The sequence below is a fragment of the Ambystoma mexicanum genome, chromosome 13 (assembly GCF_040938575.1).
Source record: "Ambystoma mexicanum isolate Mex_15411 chromosome 13, UKY_AmexF1_1, whole genome shotgun sequence".
NCBI classification, from domain to species: domain Eukaryota; kingdom Metazoa; phylum Chordata; class Amphibia; order Caudata; family Ambystomatidae; genus Ambystoma; species Ambystoma mexicanum.
Window position 1 is genome coordinate 405,082,311 of NC_090938.1, and position 15,618 is coordinate 405,097,928.

The window sequence follows — 15,618 nt, forward strand, 5'->3', positions numbered from 1 at the left end:
CCTCCTCAGAGGTTGAGGCTGAGTCCACGACGACCCCCTGCCCCCCTTTTTCTTCTCCGTCGGAGGTTTCACAGGGGTCCTGTCGATGGGCTTGAAAGAGGACTCCCTCCGCGGTGGCAGGGAGATTCTGGGCCCCGGGGTCGCCACCACTGGTGTAGCCTCCACAGGCTGAGCCAGGGCCGCCGCGACTGTCTCGATAGAGGCCTTGGCCGGATGGATCAAGGCTTTCACCACCTTAGGTGCGCTCACCGCCTTCTCCTTGGGGGGAGGGTCACCACCTCGCTCCCCCTCCGATGGGGCCTTAGGGCACGACCAAGGTCTCTCCAGGAGTTTCGCCGGGTGCTCGGCCTTCCTCTTACCCGAGCCAGAGCGTTGGCTCGTGGTTGATGGCGCCGGGGAGGATGCGCCCTGCCTGGGGCCCGTAGAGCCCGACCGTTCGGCACTCCCGTTGCCAGCGGACTCGCGGTGCTTGGCCTTCTGTTGGACCCCCGTCGCCAGGGCGCCCTCAAAGGTCTTAGAATACCGCTCGGACTTCTTCTTCTTCTTCTCGCCTGACGGGCTCCTTCCTTCCAGCCAGTTGGCGAGACGTTGATGGCGGTCCTTCATGGTCCGCTCCGACATATTGCCGCAAAACGCACAGTCCTTCTCCACGTGCGTCTTGTCCTCATGTAGGCAGTAAAGGCAAAGGGAGTGTTCGTCCTCCTTAAAGACATTCTGAAGCTGGCATGCAGGGCAGACCCTGAACAGCTTTCCGGGCGTCGAGCCTCCCTTCTGGGCCATGTCCGAGATGGGCCTGAGAAACTTCTGGAGTCCTTCAAAAGCGTGGCTCGACGAAATCTTCACCCTTGAGGGGCGTAGATGAATCCGACACGGCTCCCCATTGATCGGATGAAGAAACGGTGGAACTTGAGGCTCTTTTGACCGAAAAAAGAGAAATTTTTCTGAGAAAAAACATGAAAAATAGCACTAACGCTCGAGAGCAATAGCACGAGGATCCCAACACTTGAACGTGCAGTAAAAATCTGAAGATGGCTGCCAGAGGCGGGGCTTAGGTAGAGGGCAGTCATTGGCTGTGGTCAGTATGACGCAGAGATCAGTGATTGGTTACTACTACGAAAGACAGATCAGAAACGAAACTGATACTGATTTTTTCTTTACCGAGGATTCCCAGCCTGACGACGGGGAATATTCATGAGCATGTGAATCCATGCCAGACCCCATGCTGGAGAAATTGACATTACTTACCTTTTCTCTTTGTAGGTACTTCACACACCATCTTATGTGGAGTGCTGGGGGGGGTTACCTATTACATCCCCTGACTTGCATTGGTCCTGTCCTTGTAATGAGGCCAGGCAGAGTCAGGCATGTAGCTCTAACAATGTACACCTGCCACTTATTAACATTCCCTGTGAAGATAAAAAGGTAGCACGCACAGGCACACTTTGAGCGAGAGGAACAGCTCTTGCGAGGCTGATGGGAACCAGGTTGTGGAAGGTGAAGGCCAACGGCTGATCAAAAGTTGAGAGGATCAAGAGAAAGCCAGGTAAGATTTCCATGCTTTCGGGAGGCCGTGAGCGTTCAAAGAGCAAAGCCGAGCAAGCGGAGAAAAGAAACCTTCCAAGTTGCTAGAAAGTGGCCCGTTGAACCGGGGAAAGGTGTTGGTTCTGATGCCATTCTGATATTTCCCTTTGAGACACTATTTTCATTTTGTATTCCCTTAACACATTTGTTGTTCCAAGGAGGGCAATACTAGGGTTTTCTTAGTATAAGCCTTTTTAAATTGACCAGATTGACTTGGATGTATTTGCTTTTGTTTAATGGTCTAGATTACTCCCATTTTAGACTTTGCACCAGTTAGGAATTCTACCATCCCAATCAAAAGAGTAAATAAAGGTTTTCGAAACTTGTATCAATTGCGTCTGTGTCTATTGCTCGATACCATGCCTTCCTCACAAGGGTCTAAAAGGTTCACGGCTCCTTGTCAACTGCTGAGAAGCCGAGGGGTTTCTTGGCAAATTATCTGACTTGTTTTACCAATCAAAAGTTAAGAACAGAATTTTTGAGACTATGTCTTAATTTGATGAAAACTGGGGGGATCCAGTCCACTCATGATACGCTTGTAACAGGCCCTAATATGTGTAATTTATGTGGGGAGGATGTTGTACAGACCCTACACCCATTTGTTGATAATATGTAGGGGTACGAGAGAAATTTGTGTAGAATGTTTGGGAATCTTTGTGGACAATTTGGTCTGGCTCTCACTAAATGATTTCTAGGAAAGATGAATTGCTGGACATGAGAGATGCCTCACAATTGAAGTCCTAAATGTACTGTGAACCTTAGGTTTGATTACATTTAAGTAATGTTTGGTGAATTTTGTTTTAATGCCTTATAAAAAGGTATGTCATTTATTAAGAATCTGCATTTTATTGAAATTAGAAAGTATTGTTTTATGTGAAAAACCGTACATTCCGGCTAAAACACAATAAAAACTTTTTTTTAAACTGGCCACAATATTCCATAGGTTACCTTTTCCTCTGCATTGTTTTCTTACTTTATGTCAGTGGTCTTCAGACTGTGGGTCTGGCCCCCCCAGGAGTATGTCGACTGATTATAACAGAATATATTAGCAGAAATGACATCCACGGGGCCCAGCAGCAATATTTTGGATCTACGTGATTTTTCCGTCGCGGAAAAGTCTGCGACAGAAAAGTTTGCATGAGAAATGTACGCACCACAAAAGGTTTGTACATTTCCCATGCAAATATAATTTTAAAAACCCTACAAAACCCACACCCCCACAACACACCCCACGCACACCCTACTTACCTTTTAAAACGCTCTGTGCCCCAGCAGCGCAAGTTCCCTTTCACTTCGGTGATCGGGAACCAACGCTGTAGGGTCCTTTTTTTTTTTTTTGACCAGCTGCAGGGCTTTCCCCCCGCAACCCCCATTCACTATACTGTGTAGTATAGGGAGCAGGGTGTTGTGGGGGGACACGCCCGCATCCCCCATTTTTTTTCTCTTTAGAATTTTTTTCTCTTTAGAATTTTTTTCTCCTCGGGAGTGTTGCGGGGATGTCCCCCGCAACACCCCACTCACTATACTGTACAGTGTAGTGAGTGGGGTGTTGCGGGGGACATACCCGCAGCCCGCTTTTTTTTGGGGTTTGCTGCAGGGGTGTACCCTGCAACCCCCCCGCAAACCATACTATATAGTATGGTGAGCAGGGTGTTGCGGGGGACACCCTTGCAGTGTTTTTTTTTTTAAATGAATGCCACCAAAGGTTCAAACCTTTGGTGGCATGCTTTTACAACCTTTTTTTATAGTTCGAACCTTTTTTTCGGTAATTTCTACCGATTCCAATATTTTTATTCAAGGGGGGGCTCGGCAACAACATTTTTACTCAAGTGGTGCTCAGCATAAACAAGTTTGAATATCACTGCTGTATGTGAACTCCACCCATCTGTCCTGCAACTCTTTTGCCCTTTCTGTACCAGCCCACCGATGGTTGGTCCTTACATATGACTGCAGCAATTGGTGTGGCTTACGAAAACGCAGTGTGTTGCTTAAGTCTAGCCAAGACCTTTTTGTCTTTCAGGTATGAGATCTATGGTGTCACCCTTTACATAGGTTTATAAGCTTTTGTGCAATTTGGTTTCTGGGTATTTCAACAGCAATCTTACACAGTGTTGTTAGCAGGAAGCAGTACATAGTTTGCTTTTTTTCCAATTGGAACTGTTTGCCTTCTTTACAGATTCAGTTACATGCCTAACATGGGTGGACTGGCTGATGCCCTGCAAGATCAGCGTTCCATATTCGGTGCTACTTTACTTTCCTGCTAATTCTAGGAATACAGGTTAAGCTCTGCACATGTTACGTAATGGATTTCTCCAAGAATAAATAGGTGCCTGTTCTTAGTCTAGATTACACCACAGTTAATGAGTAATTGTATTCAACCCATGATCTGCCACCAGGGAGGACTCTTGCCTCTAGGCACCGACAGTTTAAGGGGCAATTGAGTGTCATAGCTCATGCAATAAGTGGGTTTTTAGAGGGGATTTAAAAGGAAGGTGACCTTTTTTAAAGGCTCAGAGGCAGGTTGATTCAGTATCTGACCCGTCTCTCAAAAAATGCTCAGTAATGGACCTGAGGATGATTACTTGAACGGCTCCTGGGAGTTGGTATGGCAAGATGTTCATTCAAGGAAGAAAGTGGCAGAACAATTAACTGATAAGCTATGCAGAGGAATTTTAATTTAGTATCAAGAGAGCTAACCAAGTATGGGATCCGATAATTGGTGGTACATGGTCCCACCATTTAGTCAGACACAGTGCAGCCTGGCACTTTTTACCAATTCTCCAGGTGGTCTACCATGAACCAAGAGTTCTATGAAGGAAACTAAGGAACGGAAAAATCCTTTGAGGTGTTCTCAGATTAAACAATCTTCTCCTAACATTGCTAGATATTCGGGGAGATTTTACCCAAGTACCTCCCTTATACCCAGAATCACCCTATTCCACTATGAGCATGTCAAAAGCCTAACAAGCTGCTAGATGCCCACAACGAATCGCAGCTTATTCATCACTGGGTTTTGCTAAAGAGGGCTGACTCATTACTTTAGCGTGTCACTTGTAATCCGATTGCTTTGCATTGTAGAAGACTATAGAAGGCAAAAATAGCATACTGAATAATGCAAAGTGGTTATGTATTAAGGAAAAAGCAGCTTGCTACAACATATGTTTCTGCAAACACACAAAACAATCAAATAAAAACATAAATATATCAGGAGAATTCCCTAGGGGTTGGTGCCTCTGATGACAAAGGCCGAAAGAGCAAAAGATTGCCAGGACTGCCTCGACCTAGAGAGACAAACCTCATTTCCCAGAATACCTTTAAATCGTTTAATAAGCAAATATAGAGAAAATCTTTCTTGATGGCCATATGAATCAGACTGTGGTCTAAAATACTGAATGATGCAATGTAATTCTTTACTACAGTAATGTGCATGGTGCCTACAAGGTAGATGACACGAGGAACTAGAATCAAGACGCCAGTCAGCTTCTGCCTCATTGATCAGGGAATTTGCATAAGGTGATAAAACGATGGGTAATGCTCATTTTCTTTGTGGCATGCAGACAGGTCAGCTACTAACGCTGCTGCTCTTCACTCACCCTTCTGCCTGTCAGCCAAATCCCAATGACCCGATCCCCAATGTGCAGCCAGTCCTGCTTATGAAAATGTTCCCGCTCAACTCCCTCTGACAATTTTTCAATGCAGACTTTATATGCCTCCTTACACTGTGCTAGCACTCATGCTGCTGACATTGCTCCCTTCTCTCTGCCTGTGCTCACTTACCTTTAAGAGTAGGTTGAGCTCCAGGCGCAGCAGAGTCACGTCCAGTGTCACTGAGGCTACTTGATCGTGGTTGGGTTCCTCCACCTCATCCAGGAAACTCATACCATCTGCCTGCTCCACTGTGTAGCCATAGAGCCGCAGAATATCACGCCCTCCCTGTGGAAACATGCTGTATTAGGACAGTGGCAAAAAAGAGACCAGATGCCACAAAAGTCTCAGGAAAGTCCTGGAGGGCAAACAGTTGATTTAAATCAATGATGTTTTCTAAATGTCACATGCTGCCTATGAAGTACAGAAATAGAACAAACATATAAAATACAAATATTACACTTGAAAACTAGCTCACATAAATGCACCAGATACTTGGAAATTCAAAACAAACGAGTTATTGTTTCCTGGGGAATGTGAGAAACCTGAGGGTATTCTCCAGAGTAGACCCAGAGAATCCCTTATTCAGGTGGCCAGGGAAGGGCTGGGGCTCTGAGATCCCAACCCTGGGGGTGGGCGAGCAAGGGAGGATTACCTGGGTAGGGGAGCCTGGGGTTATGCTCGGGGAAATGCCCCAGGTGAGACATGGTATTATACCGAGGAAGAAGGAGGACAAAATCCCTAAGACCTTTGGAGGTTGCACTACATTTTCCTCCCTTTCTTTCTTGTCACAAACCAACAACCCCTCCATGTACAACAAATCCCCTAGGATCCTAAACCCTGTTACATCCAGAAACTCGCTCTCCAAAAACCCTGTTTTCCTGAGTCTTACCCACGAATACTCACGGTCATTCTTTTCCACATCCCTCTAGTCATTTTCCAAACTCTCAATCAGCATTAACAAAAACACTACCGTTCCCACAATCCCCCCTGTCTTGTTCATTCCACAATAATAATCCCGGTCAATCCCGTTTGTTTCCCAGACCCTACCAATCTCCCACTTCTGAGGTCTCCAACCCCCTCTAGTACGAGGATCATAATTCCATGTAACATCCAGTGCTCCAGATAATATTTTGAGGTGGGAGTATTTTATGCATGATTTTTCAAATTAGAGAGTAAATGCAATTGCAAGAGAGTAAAAATGAGTTTTCTCCTCTGCAAGAGAGTAAAACTTATCCAACACATACACCCAATACATACGTAAAATCAGACCCATAGACCAAAAGCGTTGTAGATCAAAGTTATCTGGCTTGTGCAGAGTCCTTCACTCCGCATGCAAACAGCACATCCCGTCTGGGCACTTAATAACAGTACATCACTCCACTTGATAATGGCATATATCCTGCCTGAACATGCTAGCTACGCATCTCCTCTTGACACATACTAACAAGTATGCCACGTACTCTGTGCACATGGTAAAGGCACATCTACTTTCAGCATTTTCAGAGATGTGCTGTTAGCATTAGAAGAGCAAATTTGTGTCATTTGCGTGTGTACATTGCACCTTTACAGGTATCAGGTAATAATATCACCATATATATGGTCGCCGTATATAATATCGCCGGGAAAAGGTTGTGGCGATATTATATTGGTGACCATATATATAGGGACAAGGGCAGCAAAAAAAAAAAAAAATTGGGGGTTGCGGGGGTGTCCTCCGCATGTTCAATGCAATAATGTCCCCACAAAAAATGGCCATTTTTCGGCGACATTTTTGCATGGCGATATTTTTGAGGGGACATTATTACATGGAACCCCTTTACACAGTGCGCATGCTAACAGCACATCTCTATGCATATGCTAATAGCAGACATTGTTTTCACGTATTGATAGAACATGTTCTGTTTAGCAAGCCTGATATTTGTACACGTTAACAGGACATATCTCTACCCATAGTGACCTCCAATCTCTTCTCTGCGCATGCTATTGGCACATCTCTTCTCGTCTGCTAATGGTGCATCTTCTCTCAGCACATACTAGTGGGACAACTCTCTGTACATGTGTGATAACTGCGCCCATGTACACAGAGGAGATGTGCATGCTAACGACATGCCTTCTACGCACATGCTAATGGGACGTATCCTCTCTGCACATGCTAACTGCACATCCCATGCCTGCACGTACTAACTGCACATCCTGTGCAGTGACGGGATGTGCATTTAGCATGTGCAAACTCCACATCCCGTCTATGCAGATGCTAACAGCAGATCTCGGCTCTGCATGCTAACAGTACATCTCAGCTCTGCATGCTAATTGCCCTTCTGTTCCATGGCACGTGCAAATGACACATCTTCACTAAGTACGTACTATGGGGACATTTCTTCTCTGTGAGTGCTAACGTAGCATCTCCTCTGCCCATGCTATAACAGCACATCTCCTCTCTGCCAGTCGTAACGGCAGGGCTCCCTTCTGCACAGGCTAAAACGTTGCATCCAAAGAAAGGGTGGAAAGCTACTGGGCAGGAGGGTGGCCTGCACTTCCCAAGTTTCAATTACGTGACGCAGCCTTGATGGGTGTGGCGCAGAGCGAAGTTGCTTCTTTCTTACAAGAAATGCAATAATGAAGAATGACCGTCACACAAGTTACTATCAGTGCTCGAAATTGACAAAATGTACTGGGGCCAAATGTACCCGATTTGCCCCCTCCCGATTCCTTATTCATCCTGACTCGAACATGTCCTCGCCAGCCCCCACCACAATGCCCAACAGTGCTCCCCTGGCATTCTGCTGTGTTTTGCTGTAATAAATGAAGTACCATTCGAAATGGGATAATAACCACTACCACAGTGCTTAAAAGAAGAAGGAATCTTGCTAAAAGCACTATGTAAGAACACATACTCCCTTTCGACCGGTTATTGGCATAGCTTCCTTACACATGCAGCAGCACATCTCCTCTCTGCACATGCTAACTGAGCATCTCTTTTCTGCATGTGCCAGTGGCACATGGCCTCCCTGCATGTGCTATTGGCAAATATATTCAGTTCAGGCTAATGGAACCTTTCATCCCTGCATGGGTTAATGGCCCATCCCTCGTGGTATAGCCCAACAGCAAGCGCACGTCTTACTACAGCCAGCATAACTTTATAAATTATACATTACAGAGCATGTTTACAACAGGCAGCAAGTAAAGGAATAATTGCAGATGTGTTGGCTCCCGTCCCTTTATTTCAGCACTTTGAGGGGAGAGGTGGGGGTGGCTGGTGGCTTGTGAGAGTAAGCCGATTTACCTGATCTCTCTCCCATGCAGGGTCACAACAAAACCTACATTTCGGGGGGCAGGAGGGGGGAATTAAGTCGTGATGGGAGGGGCCACTTCAGAAAATAGGTAGGGCAAACTAGGAGGCTCTGCCCCCACTGTTCTACCCAACTCCTCCCATGGTCTGGTGTGGGGAAGAACTATTGAATAGTATATTTTAAAGCGCAATATGCAGAGGTGATGGAAGACTTTCTTGAAAGTAACAGCTTTAAAGTTTTACTGCGTTTGTTCAAGTACATTTTTCTGAGCACACACAGTAAAACTTTAACACCGCCAACTTGAAGGAAAGACTTCCCTCACCTCCCTGCCTATCAAAATGCAAGTGCGCACATCCAGGGGTGCACCTAGGCTAAAATGTAGGCTGGGGCTAACCCTTTAAATGTTGGGAGAGGCACTAACTTCAGAGACTGGGGAGGAATGGTACACTTACTTGTGTAGGAGCATCTAACTTCATTACTCATTATAATAAGACTATTCCAGTGTAGCATCAATGTTACAATCAGTTAACTGCTCTCTCCTTTGAGTTTGAAACACCCACTTCTTGCAGAAGCTGAAGGTCCTAGAAAGTGTCAAATAGTGTGCAATGAAAGCCTCAATATCCTAGCATAACGGAGCATTGCAGAGTGTGGGCAGTACTCTGGACGAAACAAGCACCTTCAGTGGCTGGGAGCAACAGGGGAGAAAATGGAATGTTGGTTCTACCACAGTCCGCTATACTAGAATCTCTGGTGCACTGACTGGCTGGTGACACTATGTCTGCCTGTCAAATCCAGTGTTACAAGAATGGGGGAGGGCCAGTGTAACAATAATGCAATTCTATGCAGCAGCAGATGTCAACGGTACACAGAGCATGCCTATGCAGCAGTATTGGAGCCACTAGCAGAGGAGCACCAGTATACACCAATGTGTCCCTACACTATTAAAACTGTCCTTTTGTAAGGGTGTAAACTTATATGCACTCCAATTTTTGCAATTGAAGTCAGGGTGAGATTACAGTATTTGCCCAGCATCACACACTTACAGTGAAGCTGGGATTTCAATTTGGGCATAGCCACCTTCTTCCGCCCTTTACTTGGAACAAAACCTTTAGTTTTGGGTGCCAAGACCTACAATAATAATGTCCTATAGAGTTTACTTGCATAGTAAAGCATCATAACATGTAAATCCATATAGCAGCATTAAACTCACTTAGGTTTGGAGATTGGTCACAAACTTCCAGCGTGTTATGTATGGTTATTAAAGAATATTCAACTAAGGACATCAAAGCAAACTTTACTTTTTAGCATATCAAGCTATTAGATGTTATGGGTATGAACACATTTTAAAAGGGTGCATGCTTTATTGTGTTGCTTGCTTAGCTGTCACAGATTTGGTCTTTCAGTTGGAAAATCACCATCATGTGTCAGAAAGGCTATGCTGCTGACAAAAGAAACGCTACAGTGCCATCTAGTGGTGGAAAGTATGTTTTTTTAAATGAATAAATCAAAGCGTACACGGTACGGAGTAGAAAATGAAATCATGTGTATTTGTCATAATTTCATGTGTAAAAAGGCCAAATATGCACGTTATCTGCAGGGCTGGTAACACCTTCCCCTTCCGACCCTGTAGGATACTTGGAAACTCTACCACCTTCCTTTTCCAAAACAAATACTATCCCATCCTGTAAAAGACAACAGACTAACCACCAAACCGTTTACTGGACATGCCCCGACACAAGGGTCAGGCAATTGACAAGAATCACACACACCTGACGGCCCTTTCCTTTCCCCACAGGGATAAAAGATGGAGCACAAGATGTGGAAGACAGAACGCATGACGAGACAGCCATCCTAGCACGGCAATTCAAGAGGACAAGAAAGGCAGCGAGAACCGAGAGGGTGACAAGGAGAGAAGCAACTTTGCCCTTTCCGTCCCAGGCCCGCAAAACCTCAGTGGAAGGAATCGTAAGACCGAGAACAGCAGCCAACGTGTGTTGCAGCAGATGTCAACGGTACACAGAGCATGCCTATGCTGATAAGCAGGACAGAGAGAGAGGCCTGCTACCGTGGTACCATCCTTGACTCCAGTTACAACAAAGACCAAGCGGTTCATCACAGCCGTCGAGTCGAAGGGAGAGCGGATAAGAAACCGAACTGGGTTGAATGAAAGCAGCAACGTAAGGGAAGTTCAAAGAACTGGTGATATAAGTGGAAAAACCAGCTGCAGAGGGGTCCGGCACCACGTGTGTGCTTGCTCAGAGAAACTCTGGTCAACCCTGCGTTTGTTGAAACTACAGATACCAGAAGGCATTAGGAAAGGTCAAAGTGTTCATACAGGGGTCCAGCAAAATCCTCTGTACAGTCGAAAGTCTTAAACCAGCAAACCATTGAAAAGTTAAGGGAAGGAAATCCCGAAGAGTGTGAAACAAAAGTTGGCAAGGTTGAACCCGACAGAGGGATGCCGATATAGAGGGGTGAAGCCTCAAGTCCTTAGGAACAGTGTTTGACAAAAGTGAACCAGACAGAGGGATGTCCACTGTGAACTGTGTAAAAATACATTAAGATTCATGAAAGAAAGGGAATCCATAGTGAAATTCTCCTGAATTCCCACTGCCAATATTTACTTTACACAGAATATATGGTATTGGGTCGCCCCCAAGTTTCCAGGTACATGGGGTGCCTTGTTGCCTTAGGGTGTAGGTTGGTGGCAGCTATACTTCACCATGGGTGCAAGATGTTTTACCACATTGGTTGCCCAATGTACCTTTTTGGTAGCCATTGGGTTTTTTGAAAATCCTGCTCCTGGCAATTGTGTCTTTTAAGGCTCCATAGGTGACCAAAATGGCAGTTCGATCAACAAAGCCTCTTTATGAGCCCACAACCGCAGCATCCATATTGGTGCTAACTGGTTAAGACCAAAATAGGTCCCTGGACTATCCCTCTCACTTCCTGTGGGGTGGCTAAGGCCAAGTTGCAGTCCTACTGCCCAACCTGTATGGTTGGTCATCTGTCCCTTAGCCCCAGCCTCTTTCAGTGATTGGCTGGCTGGCCTTGGGCCAGTCCCTCTTTTGCAGGGGTATTTAGTTTCTGCTCTACACCATTCCTTTTCTCGGTTTCCTCTTCTGCAACGATGTCAGGGTAGCCCGTCCAAGTTGCCCTCGTGGTGAAGACGAAGAATTCTACCCTGCAATGTAACCCTGTGTCTGGACACAAATAAACCAGCACCACGGATCAATTGCTTGGAAGAATGGACCCAAACGCTATGCCAAAGACTCTCTTCTTGGAAGGAGACGAATTCCCAGGTGACCCCCTTCGCTTTGCAATAACATCAACACCAAAGAAACACAGGAACAATTCTGTCACAATAAACCAAAACACAGAAGTCCGAGTACTTACAGAATACCAGAGTGAATAGAGGAAAAAAACAGGAATATGGACACTTCTTACCATGGGATGGATAGATGATATTCCAAATGATGCAAATGCTCCCGGTAAGACCACCAGGTGCAGGGGTTGTTGGGACTATTCCCGCCGGCAAGCGGACGCCTTTGGGGTAGGAAGTCCAGCAAGGGATACCCGACGAAACGAGGACGCTCCACCCTCACCCTGAGATGGTACTCTTGTAGTCTCTAGTCCGTATTAGGGCGAGGAGAGGATGAAGGCATCGGCAGTCTTTTAGGGCGCTTGCAGCCGTGTCGGTCCAAAGAATATAAGCAATCCAAACGAAGTCCGGGCTGGAGACCAACTGTGACAAAGCATGAGGCAATAGCAATCCAGAAGGCAAATACGGGTCGGCAACGGGGAATCTTCACCAATGACAAAACGTGAGGCAGTAGACAGTCCTGGAAGAGTTCCGAGTCGTCAGCAGGAATGAAGCCTGTAGCAGTTCAAGAGAGGATTTCAGAAGAGGTAACAGGTAAGCAGCAAGCGGGAGGTAGGAACACAATGGAGAGTAAGGTAGAGCAGGAATACATGAAGGGAAGGCTCGACTTTCGTGAAACCAAGATGCAAAACTCAGAGAGGAACTTGAAAGGCAAGGCGGGAACAACAAACAATCAAAAGCAGAAAAGGTTCTTGAATCCAAAAGATGTAGCGTACTTCAAGCAAAATTAGAAGCAACGAACAGACTACACGCTAGAGTTTATCAAGCTAAAGTCACATGACCCTAGCTTGCGTCTGACGTAGGGATTCAGCGTCCTTGCCCCAATTTCCATGGCAACCGCCACCGCGACCAGGCAGAAGGATAAATGTTCACAAACTTGGTGCGGCAGTGTGTTAACCTTCTTTTTGTTGTATGAGGAGGAGAACAAAACCGTAACAATGAGGCATGGTGTAAAGAGCGCATTCCGGAATGTCCCTGTTTTTGACAAGATGGGGACGGCACTTGCCTTGTACGATTTCAGCCACGCCCACCTTGATTCCTGACAAACGAGGAAGCAGGTCTGTTGACCTGCTGAAGGAGATTTTTGCTGTGAGTCCTGATTTTTTTTACTGTTTTCAACCTGATGTTTCAAATTCCAAGTAAGCTTGCTTTCCATTTTTTTACCCAATGCATTATTTTTTTAATTGTAGAAACAGGGAACATAAGGAAAGGAGGGGATTCAACATCCATCATTAAAGGGACAATCACAGTGCCAACAAAGAGCATTTAACGACATTACAGTTCGTACAGTAACAGATCTCAGCGATATTACGTGTAATGATTGGAATAGAAAGGAACCTTAATCTGTAGCCACACTGGCACAGCCAGTACACCGACACCATAGTCCTTGCCCCCTCTTGTCTAGATCTTAGTACTTTGTGAACGATCTGAGACTCAGCAGCTTGCGCACCACCCCTGGGAATCGGTCTGCATATTTAAGGAGAGGGGGGCCAAATACTGTGGAATTTCCCCATGCTCCCCTGGTGCACTGCTGTGATTTTCTTCCCCCGCCACTGTGTCCCAACATTTCACCACATAGTGCACGCAGGCCCCTCAGGTTTCTTCCAGAGACGTGCTATGGTAGTTTCTGCCGCCGTGAGGAGGTGCCTAATGAGTTCAACCATGGGGCACGTCAGAGAAACCTTCCAACTCCTGCGTCGCCCAACATCACTATCCCTGGATCGCAGGGGACCATCAGTCCGGTTACATGTTTAATTTGTGCCAGAACTTCCCTCCAGTATCAGGCTGTTTTCCCGCAGGACCACAGGAGGTGGAAAAGCAAGCCTGCAGTTGTGCACCCCCTCCGAGCCTGCAGTTGTGCACCCCCTCCAGATAGTGGAGACAGTAAGGGATTACTTTTATACAAGATTTCTGGTGTAATATACCATCTATAGCACACCTTTCCAGCCCCCTCCCTGTTTGTGATGCACCTGGAGCTTATGAATGTGCAGGCCCAGATCCGGTTCCACTCCTCCGTCCCCAGCTCTCTCCCCAGATCTCTTTCCCACCTGGCCATGTAGCTCTCCTTCTTGGAGGGGTCTGATCTGTCAAGTAGTCTGTAGAGGACTAGAGGACTGAAGTCTTGCCCCTGGGTGCTGCAGCAGTCAAGGTAAGCTCGAGTGCGTTAAGCTCCCTGCCCCCATGTTTTTGTCTTGTGTTTTGACATCCAGTGCCGAAGCTGAGTGCATCTGAATCTCTCTTCCTCAGGGATTCGGAATTTGGTCTTGCACTCCTCAAAGGACAGGGGGAACACCACTACTAAAGAAATCTTTCAGATGGGATAAGCCTCCCACTTACCAACTGCAGAACCCTGCAGAGTTGCAACCCAGTGTGAACTCTGGGTTGTTCGGGTGAGAGGACCCAAGGTAGTGCTGACGCCCCATCGGCTGACTGCCCTCCTCCAACAACTAATGGAGTTTTTGGTAGAAGCCAGCGGGCCTCCATTACGGGCCTGCTGCATCAGCAGGAGGTATGGCAGAGCGGGTTGGGGGGGCTAAAACCAAGAATACTGCAATGTACTTCCACTTGGGTGGATCATTAGTCTATTGCCATGAAAAGGAGAAGGATAACTGCGCCACCAGGCAGTACCTGGAGACATCTGTGACTCCCAGGCAACCACCGGGATTCCCCCCTAAGCATCACCTTCTTGGCCACCAGTGGTTTTTTCCTGCCCCATACGAACTTCATCATACACCTCTGCAATCTCCCGAGGTTCTTTTCGGGAATCGCGACATGCAGAGCAAGGCAGTGGCAGAGGAGCCTCAGGACTAGATTCATATTAATTGCAGCAATTCTCCCAAACCTTGAAACCTCTTGCTTGTGCCAGCATTGGTAGGACTGATTTTCTCTACTCTGGCCTGGGGGACAGATGTATAGAAGGCCAACATATATTGTGACTGGGACAACTCTGGGATCTGTAGCCAAACCAGTTCAAGATAGCAGTGACAAGTGGTCAAGACGCAGTCTCAAGAGGTGGGGAGTACACACAATGGGAGTCACAAATTACACTTATAAAAAGACAGTTATTTATGGCCAAAAACAGTATGAAAAATAACAGGTGGAAGTATCAAACAAAACTAATAACAGAATACATATATACAGTTAGAGTAGGGCATAATATAGATCAGACCCCTGCAAAGGAAAGTGTAGATTAGTTTATGCACTACAGGTCCATAGAGAATTAACCGTAGCTTCAAAAGTCCTTCCCTAAGTTGTCTGCTTCCTTATGCCCAAAAGTTCAGGAAAAGTTCAGACAGTTTATAACGCTGGAAAAAATGAAGGTAGGGTTTCTGGGGTCCAGTGAACGATTCCAAGGGTTAGAGGACAAGTTATTCTAACAAGTGTCCCTAACTTTTGGAAGGCTTGCGCAAGCAAGCAATGGCAAAGTGTTGTAAAAGTTTGTAAAAGTTAGCAAAACTTTTAAAGGGAGTTTAGGGGCAGGTAAGAACCACTAACTCACTACCAGTACTCGGATTCTTCACAGGACTTGGCCGGTCGGTGGAAGAACGTCAGAGGTCGCTTTTCCCACCATCAGTCTTATTCCTTGATTTGCAGGGGTTGCAGGTTTGAGCAGATATCTGTTCGGTGTATTTGGCTAGTGCAAAAACTCTTGGTGGCAGAATGTAGCAAAGCATGATGCAGGACCCCTCTCAGGACTGTATTCGACTCAGCCAAGCG

The 15,618-nt window shown here is 46.2% G+C and overlaps 1 protein-coding gene across 6 annotated transcripts in view; it reads right to left on the reverse strand.

Annotated features, from left to right (window-relative positions):
* Positions 1 to 15,618, reverse strand: part of RNF31 (ring finger protein 31) — a 915,252-nt gene that overhangs the window by 745,805 nt on the left and 153,829 nt on the right. For all 6 annotated transcript variants that reach the window (XM_069633995.1, XM_069633999.1, XM_069633998.1 and 3 more), the window contains exon 4: positions 5,359 to 5,514. In XM_069633995.1, coding sequence (XP_069490096.1) covers positions 5,359 to 5,514 — 156 coding nt within the window. The remainder of the gene's footprint in view (positions 1 to 5,358; positions 5,515 to 15,618) is intronic.